At 36.1% G+C, this 20,266-nt stretch overlaps 1 protein-coding gene and 1 long non-coding RNA gene across 12 annotated transcripts in view; one reads left to right on the top strand and one right to left on the bottom strand.

Annotated features, from left to right (window-relative positions):
• Positions 1-10,077, bottom strand: part of LOC106880869 (uncharacterized) — a 152,776-nt gene extending 142,699 nt beyond the window's left edge. For 5 of the 11 annotated variants that reach the window (XM_089358968.1, XM_089358972.1, XM_089358974.1 and 2 more), the window contains exons 1-2: positions 8,347-10,077; positions 7,911-8,045 (exon numbers count right to left, since the gene is read on the bottom strand). In XM_089358968.1, the coding sequence (XP_089215094.1) occupies positions 7,911-8,018 (108 nt within the window). In that variant the 5' untranslated portion in view covers positions 8,019-8,045; positions 8,347-10,077. Of the gene's footprint in view, positions 1-7,910 lie in introns of all 11 variants that reach the window. The other 6 variants (XM_089358969.1, XM_089358973.1, XM_089358975.1 and 3 more) reach the window with 5 other exon arrangements.
• LOC128248931 (uncharacterized) overlaps positions 7,131-20,266 on the top strand; it is a 21,026-nt gene continuing 7,890 nt past the window's right edge. Inside the window, exons 1-2 of the long non-coding RNA XR_016243481.1 lie at positions 7,131-7,266; positions 12,466-12,565. This is a non-coding gene — a long non-coding RNA (uncharacterized LOC128248931). The remainder of the gene's footprint in view (positions 7,267-12,465; positions 12,566-20,266) is intronic.

Raw genomic sequence — 20,266 nt, 5'->3', positions numbered from 1 at the left:
CTGTTATGGCTTGTTACATCATAGACCCTTGATCAAACAGACTTATGATCACGACTCTTGTAGATGTAACTATCCCGGCCTTTTTTAAACCCCTAGATGTACTATATTTGAGACAGATTTGGTTACTATTTCAAGAAATTCAAACGATCACATCCAGACTTTTCTCAGTTCTACAGATTTTTATTTGAATGTCAAAAGTATTTACATTACATAAACGATGGGTCTCGGAGATTCAAAAGTGAGTAAGAGAGCGAGAGAAAGCGAGTGTGTTTATGTATTATTTAAGAAAGAAAGACAAACAAGCTGACAGTTGTATACAAACGACATTTGTTAATTTTGGGGACGCCATGGACATTATTACGCACAGCACTAAAAACAAAACAAAACAGCAGCAGAGCCAAATGCCATATACACACACACAACGATCATGACCTTAACCCTCACTCTACGAGCTAAGCTTTATATTCACCCCAATCTTAACCTTAACCCTCACTCTACGAGCTAAGCTTTATATTCACCCCAATCTTAACCCTCATTCTACGAGCTAAGCTTTATATTCACCCCAATCTTAACCTTAACCCTCACTCTACGAGCTAAGCTTTATATTCACCCCAATCTTAACCTTAACCCTCACTCTACGAGCTAAGCTTTATATTCACCCCAATCTTAACCTTAACTCTCACTCTACGAGCTAAACTTTATATTCACCCCAATCTTAACCTTAACCCTCACTCTACGAGCTAAGCTTTATATTCACCCCAATCTTAACCCTCATTCTACGAGCTAAGCTTTATATTCACCCCAATCTTAACCTTAACCCTCACTCTACGAGCTAAGCTTTATATTCACCCCAATCTTAACCCTCACTCTACGAGCTAAGCTTTATATTCACCCCAATCTTAACCTTATCTCGGAGTTTTGGGGTCTTCTTTATTATTATTATTATTCAGAGTGCATATGTAAGGAACACCTACAAACATCCAGTTTGTGGGTGTGCGTAGCAAGTTGGCCCTCTGAGCCGAACTATGATCAAAAGTGTTGACATGACAATTGCATTTTTTTCTTTCGTGGCTTAGAACGATGAGACATTTAAACGCAAATAACTAGGCCTGGAACAAGCACATTTAAGTATGTGCTCTACTCAAAAATATTGAGCAATCCTTCGGTTTAATGTTTAATCGCCGATACATATGGCTTCACATAAAAACATGTGTGTGTGTGCATATAATATAGGTGTATATAGTCTAAATATGTTTCCACCCTTTTCAGACGTCCAGTATATCAAATGTGATATGCAATAGATTTAAATATTTCAAACATGGTAATGAATGATTTAATGGAAGTTTACAGCCATTTCGTGTAGGTGGAGCAACGATGTAGAGGTTTCTCCTGTTGCAAATTCGTAGAGGAAATTGAACCAACGAACCTCTTTCCCTAATGTTGACAGAAGAATGCTGACTGTCGAAAGAGGTTCGGGTGTCGGACGTGACATTATATGCCATGCTCATGGGAAATGAAAATATTACAGTAGTGAAGGAAGTGAGCAAAATGTAATTTTTTTTTTCTTTTCAGCATCGTAAGAAAAATTATCTCCGTAAAGTATGGGGTACTTAATTCGAAACTCTGCCGTTGAGAGTCTATTCCAGCTCTCCTTTTTTTTTTTTTTGTATTTAATGTAGAGAGAGCGCCAGCTATCTTTATTTTTGCAGTTTAGATTGGTAAAATCGCTAGAGCTTCAGACAAAACATATGTAGCATTTTCAATGGTGGTCCTTAATGTTGAAGGTCAGATTGACTTCCATCCTTCAACGGAAAATAAAATAAAGTACTCGTCAAGTAAGGAAGACGATTCCTACAATGCTTCCTAAGCAAATGGATTTATACTACAATAAATATTAAAACATCAAATACGATCCAGATGAAGCAGTATGGTTATTCTCCACCATCCTCTCTGTCGAGTGCATCAAAAACGTGATTCAGTTGTTTATGATACTTTCACTATTTCTATTCAACTAAATACTAACAGTTAAATAAACATTTGTAGATATGTTTTATCTATTAATTGATAAAGAGGAATACATATTGTATTAATTTCAAATTCAGATCATCACAAGTAATTATCCTAAAAGCTGAACATTTACATTATTTGTGAGATTTTCCACGGGTCCCCCAGTAAGTGGTAGCCTTGGGTTACACAACACGAATTACGTGAGTAAAATTCGTAGAAAACGTGCGGAGGTCTAGCATGTGATTTATATGTATGTTTGTTTTGATACGGATGTCAATAGATGTTTCTAGTTTACGTTCTTTTACATAGTTCGATAAAATAAGAGGTCCGTTATGACTGACCTCAAGAAAATCCACAAGGCAATGCTGTAACAACCGCAGACCAATGCCCTGAAACTAGTAAATGAATATATAATCCAGTACAACGGAGCAACAAGCTGTTTTGTCCAGTAGTTTGTAGGCGATTCTGAAAAGAAAAGCTGGGTTTGTTGACTAACACAACCCACACTCTAAAAACTGAATAATAGTTTGAGTGGGTGTGACAAGACTTTTCACCTATTGGAATAGCCCTCTCATGTGTCATCTATCAATCATACTGACTGAACAAGCCTACAATAAAAAGCATTCCAATCATGACTATCCCGTCTTTTGTATATCTAATTAAACTGTTCGATGTGCGCTTCCTCTTAAGGTGACAGGGCTTCATTTGAAAACTTGGGTGCTATTTCTAGTAGATCGAGCGACAATATGAACCAAGAATGCAAACTTTTTCTAGAAACAGGCCGTACAACTAAAATTATTCAAGATAATTTTTCGTTGGCGTGCCATTTAGAAAGTCCCGCGAACCGCAATTTACACATGATGGACATACTTTCATCGTTGGCTCTTGGTAACAATCAGCCTGCTAAACTCTATCCCTATTTCAAAGTTCTACTCACAAAAAGAATTGGAACTATCACAAGATAACCAACCACTTATTGCTGCATGGGCCTTAGAAAAATCTTGCTCTTACAAACTCAATGAAAAACTGATGCGGAACTAAAGAAAAGTATGAGGTACATATTAAATAGACTGACATCAAAGAGGGATGAAAGGTTAAAATTGGTTTCATTAAAATCAAAATATCAAGACAAGAGTAAAAATAGTGCAAGACTATTTTATAGTCACACTCCTAACTCTTTCTACAACTCAATCACTATTGTTACGATTTGGTAAGAAAAGATCAGTTGATGTATTTATTTAACCGGATCCAGGAAGAACGAAAAACATTGCTAAACTTGATACGGTTTGAACTCAAAATCTAACGGAAAACCCAGTGAGCATCCAAGGCAATTTGGATAAGTTGTAAAAATAAATTCTAACAGAGATAATGTCTCAAATTTAAGGTATGTGATGTAAACAATATAACAGTAGTATTTGAACCAACAAGGGAAAAAATTTGGTACGAGGCAAGGAATGTTGAGATGGGTTAATCGATTATATCGACTCCAGAGGTCAAAGGTACTTATTTGATCGACCTCGAAAGGATAAAAGGCAAAGTGGACCTTGGTGAATTTGAACTCTGAACGTAAAGGACGAAATGGTTATGCATTTTGTCTGACTCACTAACCATTCTACCAGCTCGACGCCTTCACCACAATATTAATAGAGTTTTCTTAAACAGGGACATGAGCAAATAAAGTGTAATCGAATTTTATCAATCTCAGTTACGTAATTAGTATTTAGCAATCAGCCGGAGAAGGACCTGGCGAAACTTGAAAATAACTGAGGCAATGTGTGTCAGTAAGACAGAAAGGGCTGCTTAAGAAAGAGCACAGAGAGTAAACAGGTAATAAGATGACAGCCAGATTAAGTCTTATTGGCACTGTCAGACGGTTTAAGAAAATAGGTTACCTTGCGTGTTTATTATCCTTGTTATAAAAGGACGGTGGAATTACGAAAATAATAGAGCGACGACATGACTGTTTATGTCACGAGTTTAAATAAGTGATCCTCCATCGGTTTCAACGATGAAGATTCAGTTGTCCAACTGGATTACTTTATTGAATTAACGTGCAATTGACTATTCTTGAAATGCGTACCATTAAGGTAATCCTCAAAATTCATCGTGACGGGAGTAATAAATATAAACTTTTAAATTAAAAGTACAATCTAATGACGTTACACATACTGTGTGCCGTACGAGGAAACCTCCTTGAATTTGCCCACCACCAGGCAATACAGCCTATGCAGGCTTATTACAATGTAGGCCCCGAAAGTGTTGCCCGGAGTGGACCAAACCCTCGCCCCCACACTGCCGCCTAGCTACACAACCGGTGCAATGCTTCCGACAGACTACCAGTTTGTCCACTCAATATCATCCTAAAAGGGTTTTAGTAAAAGACACGACGGCACGTGTCCAAGATGTCACGCAGTGGGATCGAACTTGGGACCTAGTATTTGCGACGCAAACTTTTTTTTTAACATTTCAGCCTTGCTGGGTCCGTGAATTAAAATGCCACCAAGGTTAACTAAAATAAATATTCAAGCATTTTTTGGTGGATATCGATTCCCTCGACAATATAATGCTTTTGTCTTTCATCCCTCAGGAATTGGTAAGCAAATATACATGCCGTTGTTGATTCCACTGTATGGTGTTGTTCCAGTGTAAAACTCCAGCATTAGCAGTTATCAAATGTCGAAAACTGGGTGTTAGGATTTGCTTGTGTTACATGCCCTGCTATAGCATAGAGATTTACGAATCTGATAGATATAAATTGCTTTGGGAAGTTTATGTTCAAAATCATCCTGGACTGGGGATGAGGAAACACGATAGCTTCAAGTAGACACTTGATCCAGTTGTAGAGTGTAGTGTTGTTGTAAATACTGCTTCGACGCCCAACCTCCATCCATCACGCCTTAGAACCACCATCACCGCCCCACAAGCTAGCACTTATCTTCTAACCCGCTGCAACCACCACCCACCGTAAAACTCTTGTTATCTTCAGTTCCTACTGAGGTAGAATTTTGACAGCGTTTCTATAGCCTGGATTATTTGTTGTTTCTTTTTTTTTTTTTTTTTCATTCAACCTCGTTTCCGCATTCGTCATAGAGGAATGAGCTTGTCAAAATTCTATCAACAAAATAAATGTTTAACCGAAGAGTCAACCTTGACTGAGTATATCTATGACCAAAAGCGTCCTAGCTATAACTGTTTTGTGTTATAAAGACGGCTACAATACCCAACACATCACTCTTTTTCTAAGGCAACAGAATGTGAGTGTGAAGAAAACTTGGCTGTTATTTCTAGCAGGTCGAACAACCGCGTAGAAACTCGGGTCAAACCCGACACCTAACTGATGTAGTAAAGTCAACAAGTCAGAGCCCTAACTTACGTCCAGACATTCTTGATAATGAGCAGAGAGTTTTTCCAAGAATGGAAATACAATTCCATCTCAAGGAGTGGAGATGAGCCAAATAGCCGTGGGCTAATTCATCGACAGGGTGGGCACCATTTGAAGATTCATGCAATGTTTAAAGGTTTACAGACAGGCCATATATATATGTAAGTTAATAGAAAAACCCAAATTGAAGTATTCGTAAACAAAGGGGTCTTTTTACCTGCATAAAATTGGAAATGTGTTTAGAGTATAGTGACCAGGAAGTTATATAATTCGATTTGAATGATTCAAGTTCTGCCTGACGAAGTAATTCTATAATAAATTTGCCGTTTTAGTGCAGAGTTGCCCAAGTCACCAGTAAATGTTAATAAAAGTCTTTAAAATACCCTATAGCACAAACGTGTGTGTGTGTGTGTGTGTGTGTATGTATATATATATATATATATATTTATACATGAGATGGATTGTCGAGTACAGAACATGTTTACACATCATACTTCTAGGACTGCATGAAATATACATTAAGCTTAAATTCAAATTAAGGATAGGTTCAAACTGAGTGGATCAATTTATTACGTTTGAAGACAAGAATTCATTACAAAAATCATTAAAAAAAGAGAGGGGGGTGAAGTGGTTTGTCACGGACTGATTGCTTGTCCTATGGTTTCACAAACAGAATTTCGAAGCTGGTTGGACGAGAGAAGAACAAAAGCACGCCGTCTTTTAATGATGGACCAGGTAAATCAAATCAGTGCGTTGTTAAAGAAGAAATGAAGGATAAGAGTAAGGAGAGAGGGGGGAGAGCGACGTAGCGATGTCAACTTGACAGGAGGCGGAGCTAATCAATAAGATCCCAACAGAAAAATAAGTTTTAACGACAAACCTGACCTAATTCTTTTTTGTCTAACACATACATAATATGTTTATATATATATATATATATATATATATATACAATTATATGCAGAATATATAAAAATACATATCTGTAGTTTTGAACGACAACACATTTTAAAACAATAATTGTTGCACACCTGATAAACGTTTTTGTTTTTTTTACCTGTTTGCTAATGGATTTAGCGATGAGTGTGGGGTGATGGGATATTTGTAACCAACTGAAAACATTCAAAACTATGTCAGCGAACGAATTTAATCAGTCAAATGACACAGAGAACCTAATTACTTATCCCCCGTGCATTATTGATTAATGAAACTATTTAAAAAACACTTATTTAAAAATGTCAACATTAGTAATAAAAAAGAATGCTTGTACAGTAGATTCCTTGATATATACATTTGTTCGTGAATATATTGTAAATTTTACTCCTTGACAGTAGAGGTGTGCAAATTTTAAATTATAATGCAAATATAAAAGGTAACTATTTTCCTTTCCTTAAATTTTCTATCAGCGTATTAAATGTCTTTCCTAAATGAGGGAAGTAACTGTGTGTCAGCGTGCGGGGATTAAATAAATATCTCCAAGCGAAGGAGTGGTGGACAGGTGTAATGTACAGGTGAAATTAAAGTAAATAGATGTCGAGTCTGAAACATTACGAGAAGTCACATTGTTTACAAAAGTGTTTTTATTTTTATTTTGCGTATTTGAACCAGAATATAAGAATACCATCAACAGTAGTTAATAACCAGTATCCCTATAGGTAAAACACTCGGGTGTATTAAATTAAACGGCCAGGTAAAACTAAATGAAAAACAAAAAGAGGCAATAGGGTGGAGGGGATTGTCTGGAACAAAAAGGTATTCAGTTAATATTTGTATGTTGGTCCGTTATTTCAAAAATATGCTAGGACAGTAATCGGAAAGTCTAATGTCAAGCGTGATGTAGGTGTGGCTGTATTGCTACCTGAAAAGTTGCGGGACAGGTAAGCAATTAACGATACATACAGGCAGCCATCTTGAAAAGTTGATAAGACTTTATATATTTGTTATTCATATATATATATACTGTCCTTACCTGAGACAGGAAGAGGACAGAAGAATGAGTAATTAAATTAAACCCTTTTTTTTTTCTTTTATTAAGTTTATTAATTTAATTAATAGAACAAATGTCTTTTTTTTTTTAATTAACCCAAGCCAAATGTTTAGTTTGAGACTTAACAAGCTTAATTCTCCAGGTGTTTCACGAGGGAGGTGGGGGTATAGGGTGGATTGTAATTTCAAACTTAAAAGTTAAGCCCAGCCAGAAGGCTTTAAAATGTTATTTTAATTTTGTTCTCAAATTTACTGGTTGTTTTCTTACATTAAAAATGAGTTGGTAAACGAAGAAAAACAAACATATATCCAATATATTTAAGAAATTTGTTGTAGGACGAAAATGAGGGTTACGCATCAATATTTTTTTTTTCTAAGGCAAATTTTATCAAAAGTTAGAAAACTCTTCTTTCTTCAAAGACCAGTGATAGAAAAAAAAAATAATAATGAAGAACATGGCATGGTTATTTTTCACAAAGAGGGCTGAAATGAAGATATAAAGCATGAATAAATAAATAGATAAGAGGACACTTACCTCGTTGGGTTGAGCAATCTCAAAAATGTCATAATGGTCATCATTCCATTGAGATATCAATTGAACTAAACGACGGTATTCGTCGTCATCGGGACGATATTTCGTCATGACTGGATGGCATTCCTAAAACATCGCCTTCCGAATGTGGGCCAAAGAAGGGTACAGAAAAAATGAGAGCGAGAGATAAATACAGAGACACTAGTTAGAATGAGATTAAACTTTCTAAATAACACGAGTAAAAATATAATTCCAACAGCCAGAAATATATGAATGAGTGTGTATACGATATATCAAATGTATTTCGCTTTAAACAAACATTAAGTAATTCTGGGGTTCATCCAAAGTAGTGGCAGAAAAACGGATATCCGAAATGTAAACTAAAAACTTGTTGCATGCTCTTTAAGAACTGAAAAAGTTAGTGATGAAAAGGACTTACGGGTAGAAGTAAGGGGTGAAACTATTCACCTAACCCTTTTGTAACCCACCCGTTTTATCTGTACTTGTTTTAAGTCGCCTCTCTCTCCCTCACTAAGGAATCTCTTTCACTGTCACCCACTGTCCTCTTCTACCCTGTCTTAGTGTCTCTTCTCAAGACACCGACACTTGACAATGTTTTGAAAGTGTAGTAAAACAGTGGAGCTGTATAATAAATGTGTGTGCGTATGAGAGAGTATGTGTAGGCCTCCTTCGTCAGTCACCATTCCAGCAGTAGGGAAGGAGAGACAGAGAGAGAGAAACAAAGAGAAAGAAACAGGTGAGGGGGGGAACAGTAGGAGTAGAGGAATGAGTTAAGGAAGAAAGAAGCAACAGCAATGAGTGAGGGGGTGGTAATGATTGTGAAGATTAATGTTATCTCTCACTTCCTCTTCCTCCGCCTCTTTTCAGAGAGTGCAAGAAAGAGAGAAAGAGCACCGGTTGAGTACCCCACTACTTTCTTAATCTTTCAATCGTTCACTACAATATAGCCTGCTCCCCTCTCTCTCTATATATATATGTGTGTATGTATTTATCGTTTCCTCACTCGATTTTCTTGTTTCCAAGCTACCCTTTAAGTCGGGTAGTAAAAAATACCCTTAATAGAATTCAGATATATCCACTAAACACGATTTCACTAATAAAAATATATAACTTATATAAGTTTGTTTATTCATTGATATACATACACACTTTGCTTTCCCTTCGAAAGCTGTTTGTATCGTTCTTGTTGGTTCTGTCGCCTTTGCCAACGAAATATTAATGAAAGGCGCAGATCGTATTAACACTTGGTGGGAAATGTTATTAAAACTTAGAAGCACCACTAATGCTGGTCTTAGTGATTGTTGTGGTGATGTTGGAGTAAAGAATGATGGCACTAAAGAGACGGCGACGCACTGGTCAGACCTAATCGAGCAGACTTTGATTCAAAAGCATTCCAGTCGTGACCATCCTGTATTTTTCTTATGTGCAAAGAACCGAGGACCACATTATTCATCCAACACGTCCTTTCCTAAAACGCTTGGGTGTTTATTTTAAGAGAGAGAGAGTTTGGCTGCTGTTTCTGGCGAATGGAGCAACCACGTAGAAGGTACGTTTGGTGTTGTGCAGACGGTGGCGATGGTGAAAATCGCAGCAGTAGTAGTAGAAGTAGAAATGATTATAGTGGGTGGTAGCGGTGATATAGATTTAGTGGTGGTGGTGGTGATGGTGAAAGAAGGGGAGGTAGAGGAAGAAGAAGTAGGGTGAGAGAAGCAGCAGTCGTAGAAAAGAAGTTTAAAGACAGAAGTGCGTTGGGGGAAGGAGGTATCAGTCAATATCTAGCCTTCCTTTCTCCCACCCCTTGTCTTATTACTATTTCTATGATTAAAACTACTAATAATAAGACAGTTATTACTACTGCTATTACTATTGCTTAAGACACCCAAAGATACACAGATAATATATATATACATACATATACGCACTCACTAAATCTTCACCTACTGTCCCCTCTAGTTCCACCCGACAATTTACTAGTAGTACAAGCTCTACTATAAACACACACACATATAAATATAAATATATATATATACTCAGTCACATATACGTAAACACAATACATAGACTCTAACCACTACACTGTCCCACTCATGTCTGACCCCCACTTCTTTCTTCACTTTTATCTGGATTGTCTTAAAGAAGAGCAGTCACCTCGCGCATGCGTTGTCATACCTTTTTCTCCTCCACCCCTTTCTATATTGTCGCTCTCTCTATCTTTATATGTATCTATCGCTCTCTCCCCTCCTTTATCTATATTGTGTTTATCTCTCTCTTTTTTTCTCCCTCGCACATATATGTTTTCTCTCTTCTCACTCCTCTGTATTATGTCCCATTCTCCCCCCTCTTTACCTATCTTTCTCTCTCTGATATGTCTTCTTCTTTTACCTCTCTCTCTCTCTCTCTCTCCTTTACAATTCTCTAATTATAACCTTCCAGACTTGCTCTTCTTTCCCCTCTCTATATTATGTCTACTTTCTGTATTATACCTTATTTCTTGTTGTCTCTTCTCTGTTTTATTTCTTACCTTTTCTCCTCCCCTCTCTCTTTAATTATAACTTTCAACACTTCCATTCTATTCTCTATTTCCTTTTTCACACGCTTATCTCTCTTTCAGTTAAATCTACTCTCTTTTGCTATATTTTCTCTTTTTCTCTCTTTCCCTATCATCTTCTCTTCTCTTCATTCTACGTTCTGTTATATTTTCTCATTCACATACTCTAACCATCTTTTTTTTTTTGCGCTCAATCTTCACATGCGCACACACTAACTCTTAACTTTTCCACTCTTTTTTCTCTCTCGCTCTTTTTTCTTCCTCACACATCTTTCTCTGCGCTACCAACTCATTTGTAACTCAGTCGAGCCTATCTTTCTCAATTCACCGCATGCTGATCTATCATCTTTATCTGTGGACCTTTTCACAAATTTACAACCCAATCTTTGATGTACAACCTCAGTTGGACACGTGAAGTACAAATTATCTGAAGAAACCATGTTTTACTTTGTAAATACGTCGTCCTTTTACTCACACCAGTTGGTAGTACTGAGTGCGTTTCTCCATGTTTTCAGCAGTAACACCACCAGATGTGAACAGCGGATAGTTATGTTCTCCCATTCTTGGAAGCCTGAAGTTGCGCCTCTTCAAAGTGGACTTCAACTGATCTTTGAAATCAATGGTCCTCCACTCAAGTGTTGACTATTGTGTTGATGGTCATAAATGATCCTACACGAAAGATGCGGGTCAGACTTATGCACTACATTTCCCAACCACCTCAGCTGATACCTGTATTGTATGGATTCAATGCTACTGGTGTTGGTTGAACAGGGGATTTCTGCATGCATAGCCTTATCATACCAGTCAGTGCCAGGAGTACTACGGGTCTTGGAGGCTAATGCTAATCTATTTATGTTGGCCTTATCTATTTATTATGAGGACTTTGGTGCATTGTTTTACCTGGAAGCCTATATTTCTGTTAAAACGCCCAGGCGTTAATACAGTAAAAGGAAACTCATCATCATCATCATCATCATCATCATCATCATCATCATCATCATCATCGTTTAACGTCCGCTTTCCATGCTAGCATGGGTTGGACGATTCGACTGAGGACTGGTGAAACCGGATGGCAACACCAGGCTCCAATCTAATTTGGCAGAGTTTCTACAGCTGGATGCCCTTCCTAACGCCAACCACTCAGAGAGTGTAGTGGGTGCTTTTACGTGTCACCTGCACGAACTGTTAAAGATAATGGAATCTAAATGTGTCAGTTGTATATAGTCCGTGTCTTCTGCTCTACACATACTGCTCAGTAACAGGGACTTCGACACAAAGGTTGAGATGGTTGTTTCGAAAAACTTCCCCTGGTTCTAACGAGCCAAACTTTTGTCTGAGGAAGTTTAGAATCACCCATCCAGTGCACAGTTCTTTGGAAATTATGCCTGAGTATCTGAATTGGGCAGGTGTTGCTAGTTGCCATTTCGATACTGAAAAAGAGGGAGAGCAGTGCCACTGACAGTGAGTTGGAGTTTTATGGTTGAGGATGACTCGTAGGGCTTTTGGAGTGCGAGCATATTGTGATTGAAAGACCTTTGCCTTAAAAAAAAATAAAGGGAAAATCTGAGCCTGGTGGAGGCACACTTTTACACTGAAGAGCTCAGATCTATGTTCAACAACTCAATTCAATCCATTATTCTTGTGTGGAGCTTAATGAAGAAGATTCACAAATTAAGGCAAGCAACTAAACTTTCTGAGAACATTCCACAGAATTTCTGTTTAATGTGTTAAACGGTTTGGGGGGACCCACAGATGCAAAGAACAGGACCTGATGCTGCTTTCTGAATTTCTTTTAAAACTGCATTGGGACAAAGATCATATTAACTGAATCTCAGCCCCTACAGAAGTTGCTCTGTGACTTGGGTTTTCTGATATTGCTTAGGTCAGTCTTTTGAACATGATTTTTGGCTAGGGCCATCTCAGCACTAAGCAGGAATGCTATGTCTCTAACAGATTTTTTTCATTCTGTTCTTTTTTTTTTTTTTCTAGATGATGGTGATGTTGTTAACATTTTGCGGCCTTAACAATGGTAGAAGGAGGAGGAGTGATTGGCAGCAAGTTGGTAAAGTGGGGAGGAGCTACAGCTAAGGTGAAAAAATGTTGAGAGAGAGGAGGAGGAGTTTTCTTTCATCTGACCATTGCTCTCTCTCCCTCGCTCCCTCTCTCTTATCTCAACCTTTCATATTTCTAACTCTTACTCCCTTATTGTTCAATGTTATGATGGCTTCCTTCACACTTACTTTTTTCCCATATTATTTATTCTTCCACACCACTTAGCATTTCTTTCTGCTCCAACGAGATCTCCTGTCCGAAAGCCTTAAAACTCCTTTTGTTTTTTTCACATCTTCAGATGTTATTCTGCTCTTTGAATTATTTCTTTTACTATTTGCCGAAGCAGAACATCTCTTGTTCCCTTGATTCCACTGTTTTATAAGAGAATCGAAAGCCTACCCAAGTCACAAACTATGTCACACTTATTCTGTTCTGTGTTCACATTAAGCTTTACATATATCCATAAAATGTTCAGATGCTTTTTTCTACTCTAGGTACAAGGCCTGAAATTTTTTGTGAGGAGGCAGGGAGCAGTCAATTAGATCAGCCCCAGTACATAACTGGTACTTGATTTATTGACCCTGAAAGGATGAAAGGCAAGGTTGACCTCAGTGGAATTTGAACTCAGAATGTAAAGACAGACGAATAAAATGTTCATTTACTTCCACCATAATGAACTGATAGCTCTAGGTTTATTGCTTAGTCATGGTGGGGTGGTGGTCAACAACCCTTTCCAGAACATCTAGGTATGTGCTTAGGGCATCAAAGGAAGGATGGGGCACAACAGAAATAATAAATGGTTTACGGCACAAAAGAAATCACGTTAAACTTGCTAAAATAATATTCGGGATGCCTTTGTCTCTGCTAAGTATAAATGCAGATGTGTTACCTAAGATTAATTTTGAGGATTTGATCAAAGACTTTGTAATTCAAAGAAGCAGGAGAAAACTTTTCAAATATAAATAAAGTGGAAGTATACAGAAATAAACATTTTTTCCTTCTTACCATTTTGTTTCATTTTGAAAAATAAATATTTATTTTATGGTTTGTTATTGTTTATATTTTGGATTACATAATCTTTTAAGGGGGAACCAAAATCTTAGGGCCTCAATGGGTCTTAATCCAGCCCTGCATCTAAGTCTGGTTGGAAAGAGGGAACGCGAGAGGAAATTACTGTATTTGATGGTATGTAAGACAAACTTTTTTAAAAATAAAATGTTTTAAAAAAATCATTCCAAGTCCTATATAAGAAGTTGAGCCTCCCAGAAGTTCTAATGCGCTAAAAATAGTTTTTCTTGAACATGGGCTCCTGAAATTGGGGTATATCAAATATGTCTGTGCATCTTTTATGCCAAAAAAATATGGTATATTCGAACCAGAGGCATTCCCCAAATGCTTGCGACAGACTGGTCTCCACTGAAGAAACTCTAGGATCAAGTGTTGGTGTTAAACCAGGAGATGCATTAAGTCTTCCCTTCAAATAGGCAGGATTTCACCTCAGTATAAAAGGAGCTGAAGCTAATACTGCAAAGCAACCCATCCATAATGCAAACCTCTTTGTAAACTTCATTGAGGAGCAAATCTTTGTTCAATTCACAGGACCCATGCCAGAGCTGTACAGTCATTCTATCTGCAACTGTGTCAGGGTCATCACCCTCCCTTAACAGACAACAGCTCGATAAATTCATCTCTTTTATTCACTCTTTTCACAATACCTTGGAAAGTCCTGGGGTCAATTTGTTTGACTAAAAGCGATGCTCCAGCATGGCTGCAGTCAAATGACTGCAACAAATAAAAGAATATATGCATGTGTGTGTGTGTAGAAGGTAGAAAAGTAAGACACAAGTTGATATGTTTAAGGAAAATAAGACAAGGTAGAAAATGCTAAAATAATTTGTACTTCATGATAAAATTATCTAGGCATTTTCTACCTTGTCTTATTTTCCTTACATTTATATATATATATAAGTAAGAGCAAAAGAAAAAAATTTCTGAGCCAATATGCTGAGAAATAGATGTATTCTCTACTGATAAGTGGAAAAATCCATTGGATTAATCCCGAAATCGTTTGATTTAGGGATAATGCATTTAAAAAAAGATTCTGTTAGCTTGCTTTCCTCGATTCAACATGTTGCGTATTTATAGTAATATTTTTTGTATGTGGTGATTGACAATCTAAAGTCTATTTCTCAGCATATTGGCTTAGAAAATTTTTTCTTTTGCCTTTATTTATAATTGTTTATAATATTCACCTTAAAAGGTATTTTAATATGCTGACCACTTGATGAAATTTTTAAAAAAAATTTGATCCTATATTAGAAGTAAATATATATATATATATATGCGGGTGACACGTAAAAGCACCCACTACACTCTCTGAGTGGTTGGCGTTAGGAAGGGAATCCAGCTGTAGAAACTCTGCCAAATTAGATTGGAGCCTGGTGTTGCCATCCGGTTTCACCAGTCCTCAGTCAAATCGTCCAACCCATGCTAGCATGGAAGGCGGACGTTAAACGATGATGATGATGATGATGATATATATATATATATATATATGCATAATGGGCCTCTTTCAGTGCTGTCTCCCAAATTCAGTTACAAGGATTTTCGTCAGTCCAGGACTATAGTGGAAGGCAGCTGCCCAAAGTGTTGTTATACAGTGAGACTGAATGTGAAAGCCATGCTTGTCTGTGCCTATATATCTTAGGAATACTCAACCACTTACGCAATAATTCAATGATTAAGTAGCTTCAGTTGATTGAACAACAGGAACTTTTTAGCATCAAAACCGGATTGATGAGCCAGTTTGGTTTTTTTTTCTTTTTTATTCATAACTTTATACATACATAACTTTCGTACTATATCACCAAAGAATGTAAAATAAAATCTATGCCATTTCAAGTATGTCTAATCCACAGCGAAACCATATCAAAACCGCTGTCCCTCTCCCATCTGCTCTCCACTCCCACTCTCCCTCTCTTGCTCAACCCTCCCTCTCTTTACTCACTCTTACATCAAAGCCAAACATCGTTGCTAGGTGACAGTCAACTGTCAGTTAAGTGACTCCATGCATTATTGGATCTAACCTTGGTGATCTTCAAGTTGGTTATCACACTCAAAGAGTAGAACTCAGCCTGGTTCACTGAATGCTTTGGGATCAGTTATTATTATTATTATTATTATTATTATTATTATTATTATTATTATTATTATTACCATTATCATCATCATCATCACCATCATCATCATCATCATCATCACCATCATCATCATCACCATCACCATCATCATCATCATCATCATCATCATCATCATCATCATCATAATCATCATCATCATCATATTCATCATGTTCATCATCTTAGCCATACCTCTTCTTCTTCTCCTCCCCCTCCCCCCTCTGCTTCTTCTTTCTCGTCCTCTTCTTTTTCTTCTTCTTCCACACATGCTCACTTATATGTGCATGCTTAAAGGGAAAGAGAGAAAGTGAGAAAGACAAAGAGAGAGCAAAAGAGACAGAGAGAACAAGAGAGAGAGAGAGATACAGAGAGAGTGAAAGAGAGAGACAGAGAGAGCAAGAGTGAGAGAGAGAAAGAAAGAAATAAAGAAAGAGAGGAAGCAGGGGGGTGGGCAGAGCTTTATTTACATTGTGGTGCAAAAATACATAAAGACACATAATATAATTATATTCTGGAATGTTTAGAGTCTTATCCATGTTAATTTATGTGTGATAAGCAAGGGCTACAAATTTCCGAATTGCAGATTTCTCTGTTCAGCATTTAATCCTTTTTTTAACTCACATAAATTAACATACATGTATATAGATATCATATCTAGGCTTGCATGTGTTTATGTATGTATGTATGTATGCATGTATGTATGCATGTATGCATGCATGTATGTATGTATGTATGTATGTATGTATGTATGTATGTATATAAATATATATATATTTGTGTGTGTGTGTGTGTATGTATGCATATATGTATGTGTGGTCATTATTCTGTTTATTTCAAGATTTCTTGCCAATAGAGAAAGAACCGGTTTCTAACCTAGATCCAAGGCTTCTTCATTGGAATTTCAACATCAACAGGGTATTTTTGCATGTGTGTGTGCATATGTGCAGTATTTGGAGTCAGTGTATGTATGTATGTAAATATATATATATATGTATGTGTGCATGTATGTATGTGTGTGTGTGTGTATGTCTGTATATTTATATGTGTCTATGTATGTATGCATGTATGTATGTATCTATCTATCAGGATAGATGGCAACACTGAACAAAGGTGTTTCCACTCTTTTTTACCATAAAAAAGATATTTTCTCCATGGTAACTGCAGTGAATTTGCCTTTTAGCAGTTGAAATATGTCACAAACATTTTTTAACTAACCTAAATTTTGCTTATACCAAAACACATACATATATATTGGGTTATCCCATAAATAATGCAGTTTTTTTATACTTATTTTATTTTTCAAAATTAAGGTAAACAAAGTTCCTTTTTAATCTAAAATACACTCTCCTTCATTTTCTACAATGCTCTTCCATCTCTCTGGTAGACTTGCAAGGCCCCTCTTCCAAAATTCACTTGTCCTTGACAAAAAATACTCCTCATCTACAGAATTCATATTTTTTCTGTCCAAATGATTTTGAAGACTGCGGAATAAATGATAATCAGATGGGGCAATGTCCAGCAAAAATGGTAGGTGGGGCATCGTTTCCCATTCAAACTGATTCAACCTTTGGAATGTCATCCTTGCTGTATGTGGCCGAGCATTATCCTAATGGAAGAACACCTTTCGTCTTGAAACTAAAGATGGTTGTTTTTCTTCTAGTGCAGGTTTGATGAATGGTTGAATGACCAAATCCAAGGCATGAGTCCAAGTATGGTTGTTTATGGAAGACCAGCAGTCGCCCATGCATACCAGCCTCCCCTCTCTCATGCCACCGATGTTATCCAAGGGAAAAGCAAAGGGTGATGCAGATTAGCAACTCATTTCTACATCCGAGTGAATCGGAGCAACATGAAATGAAGTGTCTTGCTCAAGAACACAACACATAGCCCGGTCTGGGAATTGAACTCATTACCTCAGGATTGTGAACCCAATTTTCTAACCACTGAGTATACTGCTCCATTGTTGGTAGGATCAACAAAACTTGTAATCCGTCTTGCAAGAGATAAGCAGGTATTTGATATGTGTGGTTGTGTAAGTTTTGTGTGTGTGTGTGTTTTGTGTGTGTGTGTGTACGTGCAAGTGTGTGTGTGTATTGTGTTATATGTGTTTGTGTGTGTGTTATGTGCATGGTGTGTGTGTTGTGTGCGCATGTGGTATGTGTGTGTAGATGTTTGTATCAATGTCAGGTCAGATCTCTGATAACCAGGGCCCTGTCATTGGTTACCCTGTAAGCTAATACAACCTGTGCGTGGTCAGGTTATCAACGACCTGGGGGAGAGATTTGGGACAACCTTTGGGATGACAGGAAAATATCTGCTAATGGCCATTTAATAATAGACACAAATGTGCATTTGCATACGTATAAAATGCATCTACAAGTATATGTAAATCCACATGGAAGTATGACTGTGTTTTTAGTCCCTGGCTATATTGCCTGCTTTCATGTGTTGCCAAATATTTAGAAAGTTGCTCTCTGTTGCATAAATGTTTGTTTCTAAAAAGTTTGATGTTCAGGCACATTTTGCACACACTTTTCATCATCATCATCATCATCATCGTCGTCGTCGTCATTATCATCATCGTCATCATCATCATCATCATGTATGTGTATATATATATATATATATATATATATATATATATATACACATATATACATGTATATACACATATACACATGCATGCATACATACATACATACATACATATATACATATATATATATATATATATATATATATATATATATATATATATATATATATATATATATATATATATATATATATATATAATTATCAAGTTAGAAAACAGAGATATCTAATGGATACAAATTAATTTATTAATCAATTAACATATTCACCTACAACTGCTTCATTACACAAACAAAATTACGGTCCATGAAATGAAATAATTGTAGGTGAATATGTTGATTAATTAATAAATAAATTTGTATCCATTACATCTCTCTGCTTTCTAACTAAATGATAATATTTGATATTTTACGATACTTTATGTAATATATTCATTGAAGAAATATCTCTTTAAGATATACATTAAACCAGTGTATCTTGGATAAAATATTCCTATAAGAATTTGGTATATATATATATATGTGTGTGTGTGTGTGTACACACATATATATATATATATATATATATATATATATATATATATATACATGTATATAAATACATGTACATATATATATATATATATATATATATATATATATATATATATATATATATATATATATATATATATATATATAAATACATGTACATACATACATACATATATATATATATATATATATATATATATATATATACATGTATATAAATACATGTACATATATATATATATATATATATATATATATATATATATATATATATAAATACATGTACATACATACATACATACATATATATATATATATATATATATATATATATATATATATATATATAAATGCCTGTACACACACACTCACACACACACACAAATGATTGATTATTAGAGAGCTATGAGCAACCAGTTATAAAAATAAAAAAATAAATAAATGTGGATTTTGAGCGTGGGAAGAAAAGTAGTTGTGTTATTTGTATGACTGAATGTGTATGGGCTGTGTGTGGGGGCTGTGTGTGGGCTGTGTAGTGGGCTGCATGCCCTGTATCGAATAGGGTGTGGTCGAATGAAGCTTTATCATAAAAACACATCTTTATAAGCCAAAATGACATCATATGAAGGAATTCCTTCAGATCTTTGTTTCCCCCCCCGAGTGTAACCACTCATGAGTGACTTTTAATAGCCCGTCCAACACTAAGCCAACCCGCAAATGATCTTCATGTAAAATGACTATTTTTGGTGTTATATCATAACAACAACAACAACAACGACAACAACAACGATGACGAAACAAATTGACAAATAAAGAAAAAACGAAACTAAATAAGGAAAATGATTGAGGAAAGACCAGATGTGATCATATATCGTAGGAGTTATAGTTGTCTGTTCTATTCAGGTATGAAATGATGATGATGATGATATTATTATTATAACTATTATAATTATTATTATTATTATGATGATGATGATTATTATTATTATTAGTATTATTATTTTTATTATATGAAAACTCACAGCTTATTTTGCTGGGTATGATGGAAAGTGTCAGCTGTCCACAGCCAGCAGACTAAGGTGACACTTGTTTACTGGTCATGCTTCAAGAACCCTGCAAGGAATTCTTGCAGTTCCAAGCAATGCTGATTTTTGCAGGTGTTCTACTTTCACACTTACACAAGTCTTTTTCAGCCATGCTGGTAGCTGAGTGCTGATACTTCCAAGTGCACCAATTACAATTGACATCACGTCTACTCTCTTCATTGACCACAAATTTCGTATTTCTCACTTCAAATCGCCATAGTTGTTTGTTTTCTCTTCTTCATTCACATTGGTCCTGTTGTTACCGGGGCATGCTATGTTGACTATCATACATGTTCTTTCTTTTTTAATTCACCACAACAATGTCCGCTTTCTGATGTCTGGTTGG

This window comes from Octopus bimaculoides, chromosome 10 (genome assembly GCF_046866305.1).
Source record: "Octopus bimaculoides isolate indiv1 chromosome 10, ASM4686630v1, whole genome shotgun sequence".
Taxonomy (NCBI): domain Eukaryota; kingdom Metazoa; phylum Mollusca; class Cephalopoda; order Octopoda; family Octopodidae; genus Octopus; species Octopus bimaculoides.
Note: the sequence above shows the minus strand (reverse complement) of the source record. Positions and strands in the feature narration are given on the sequence as shown.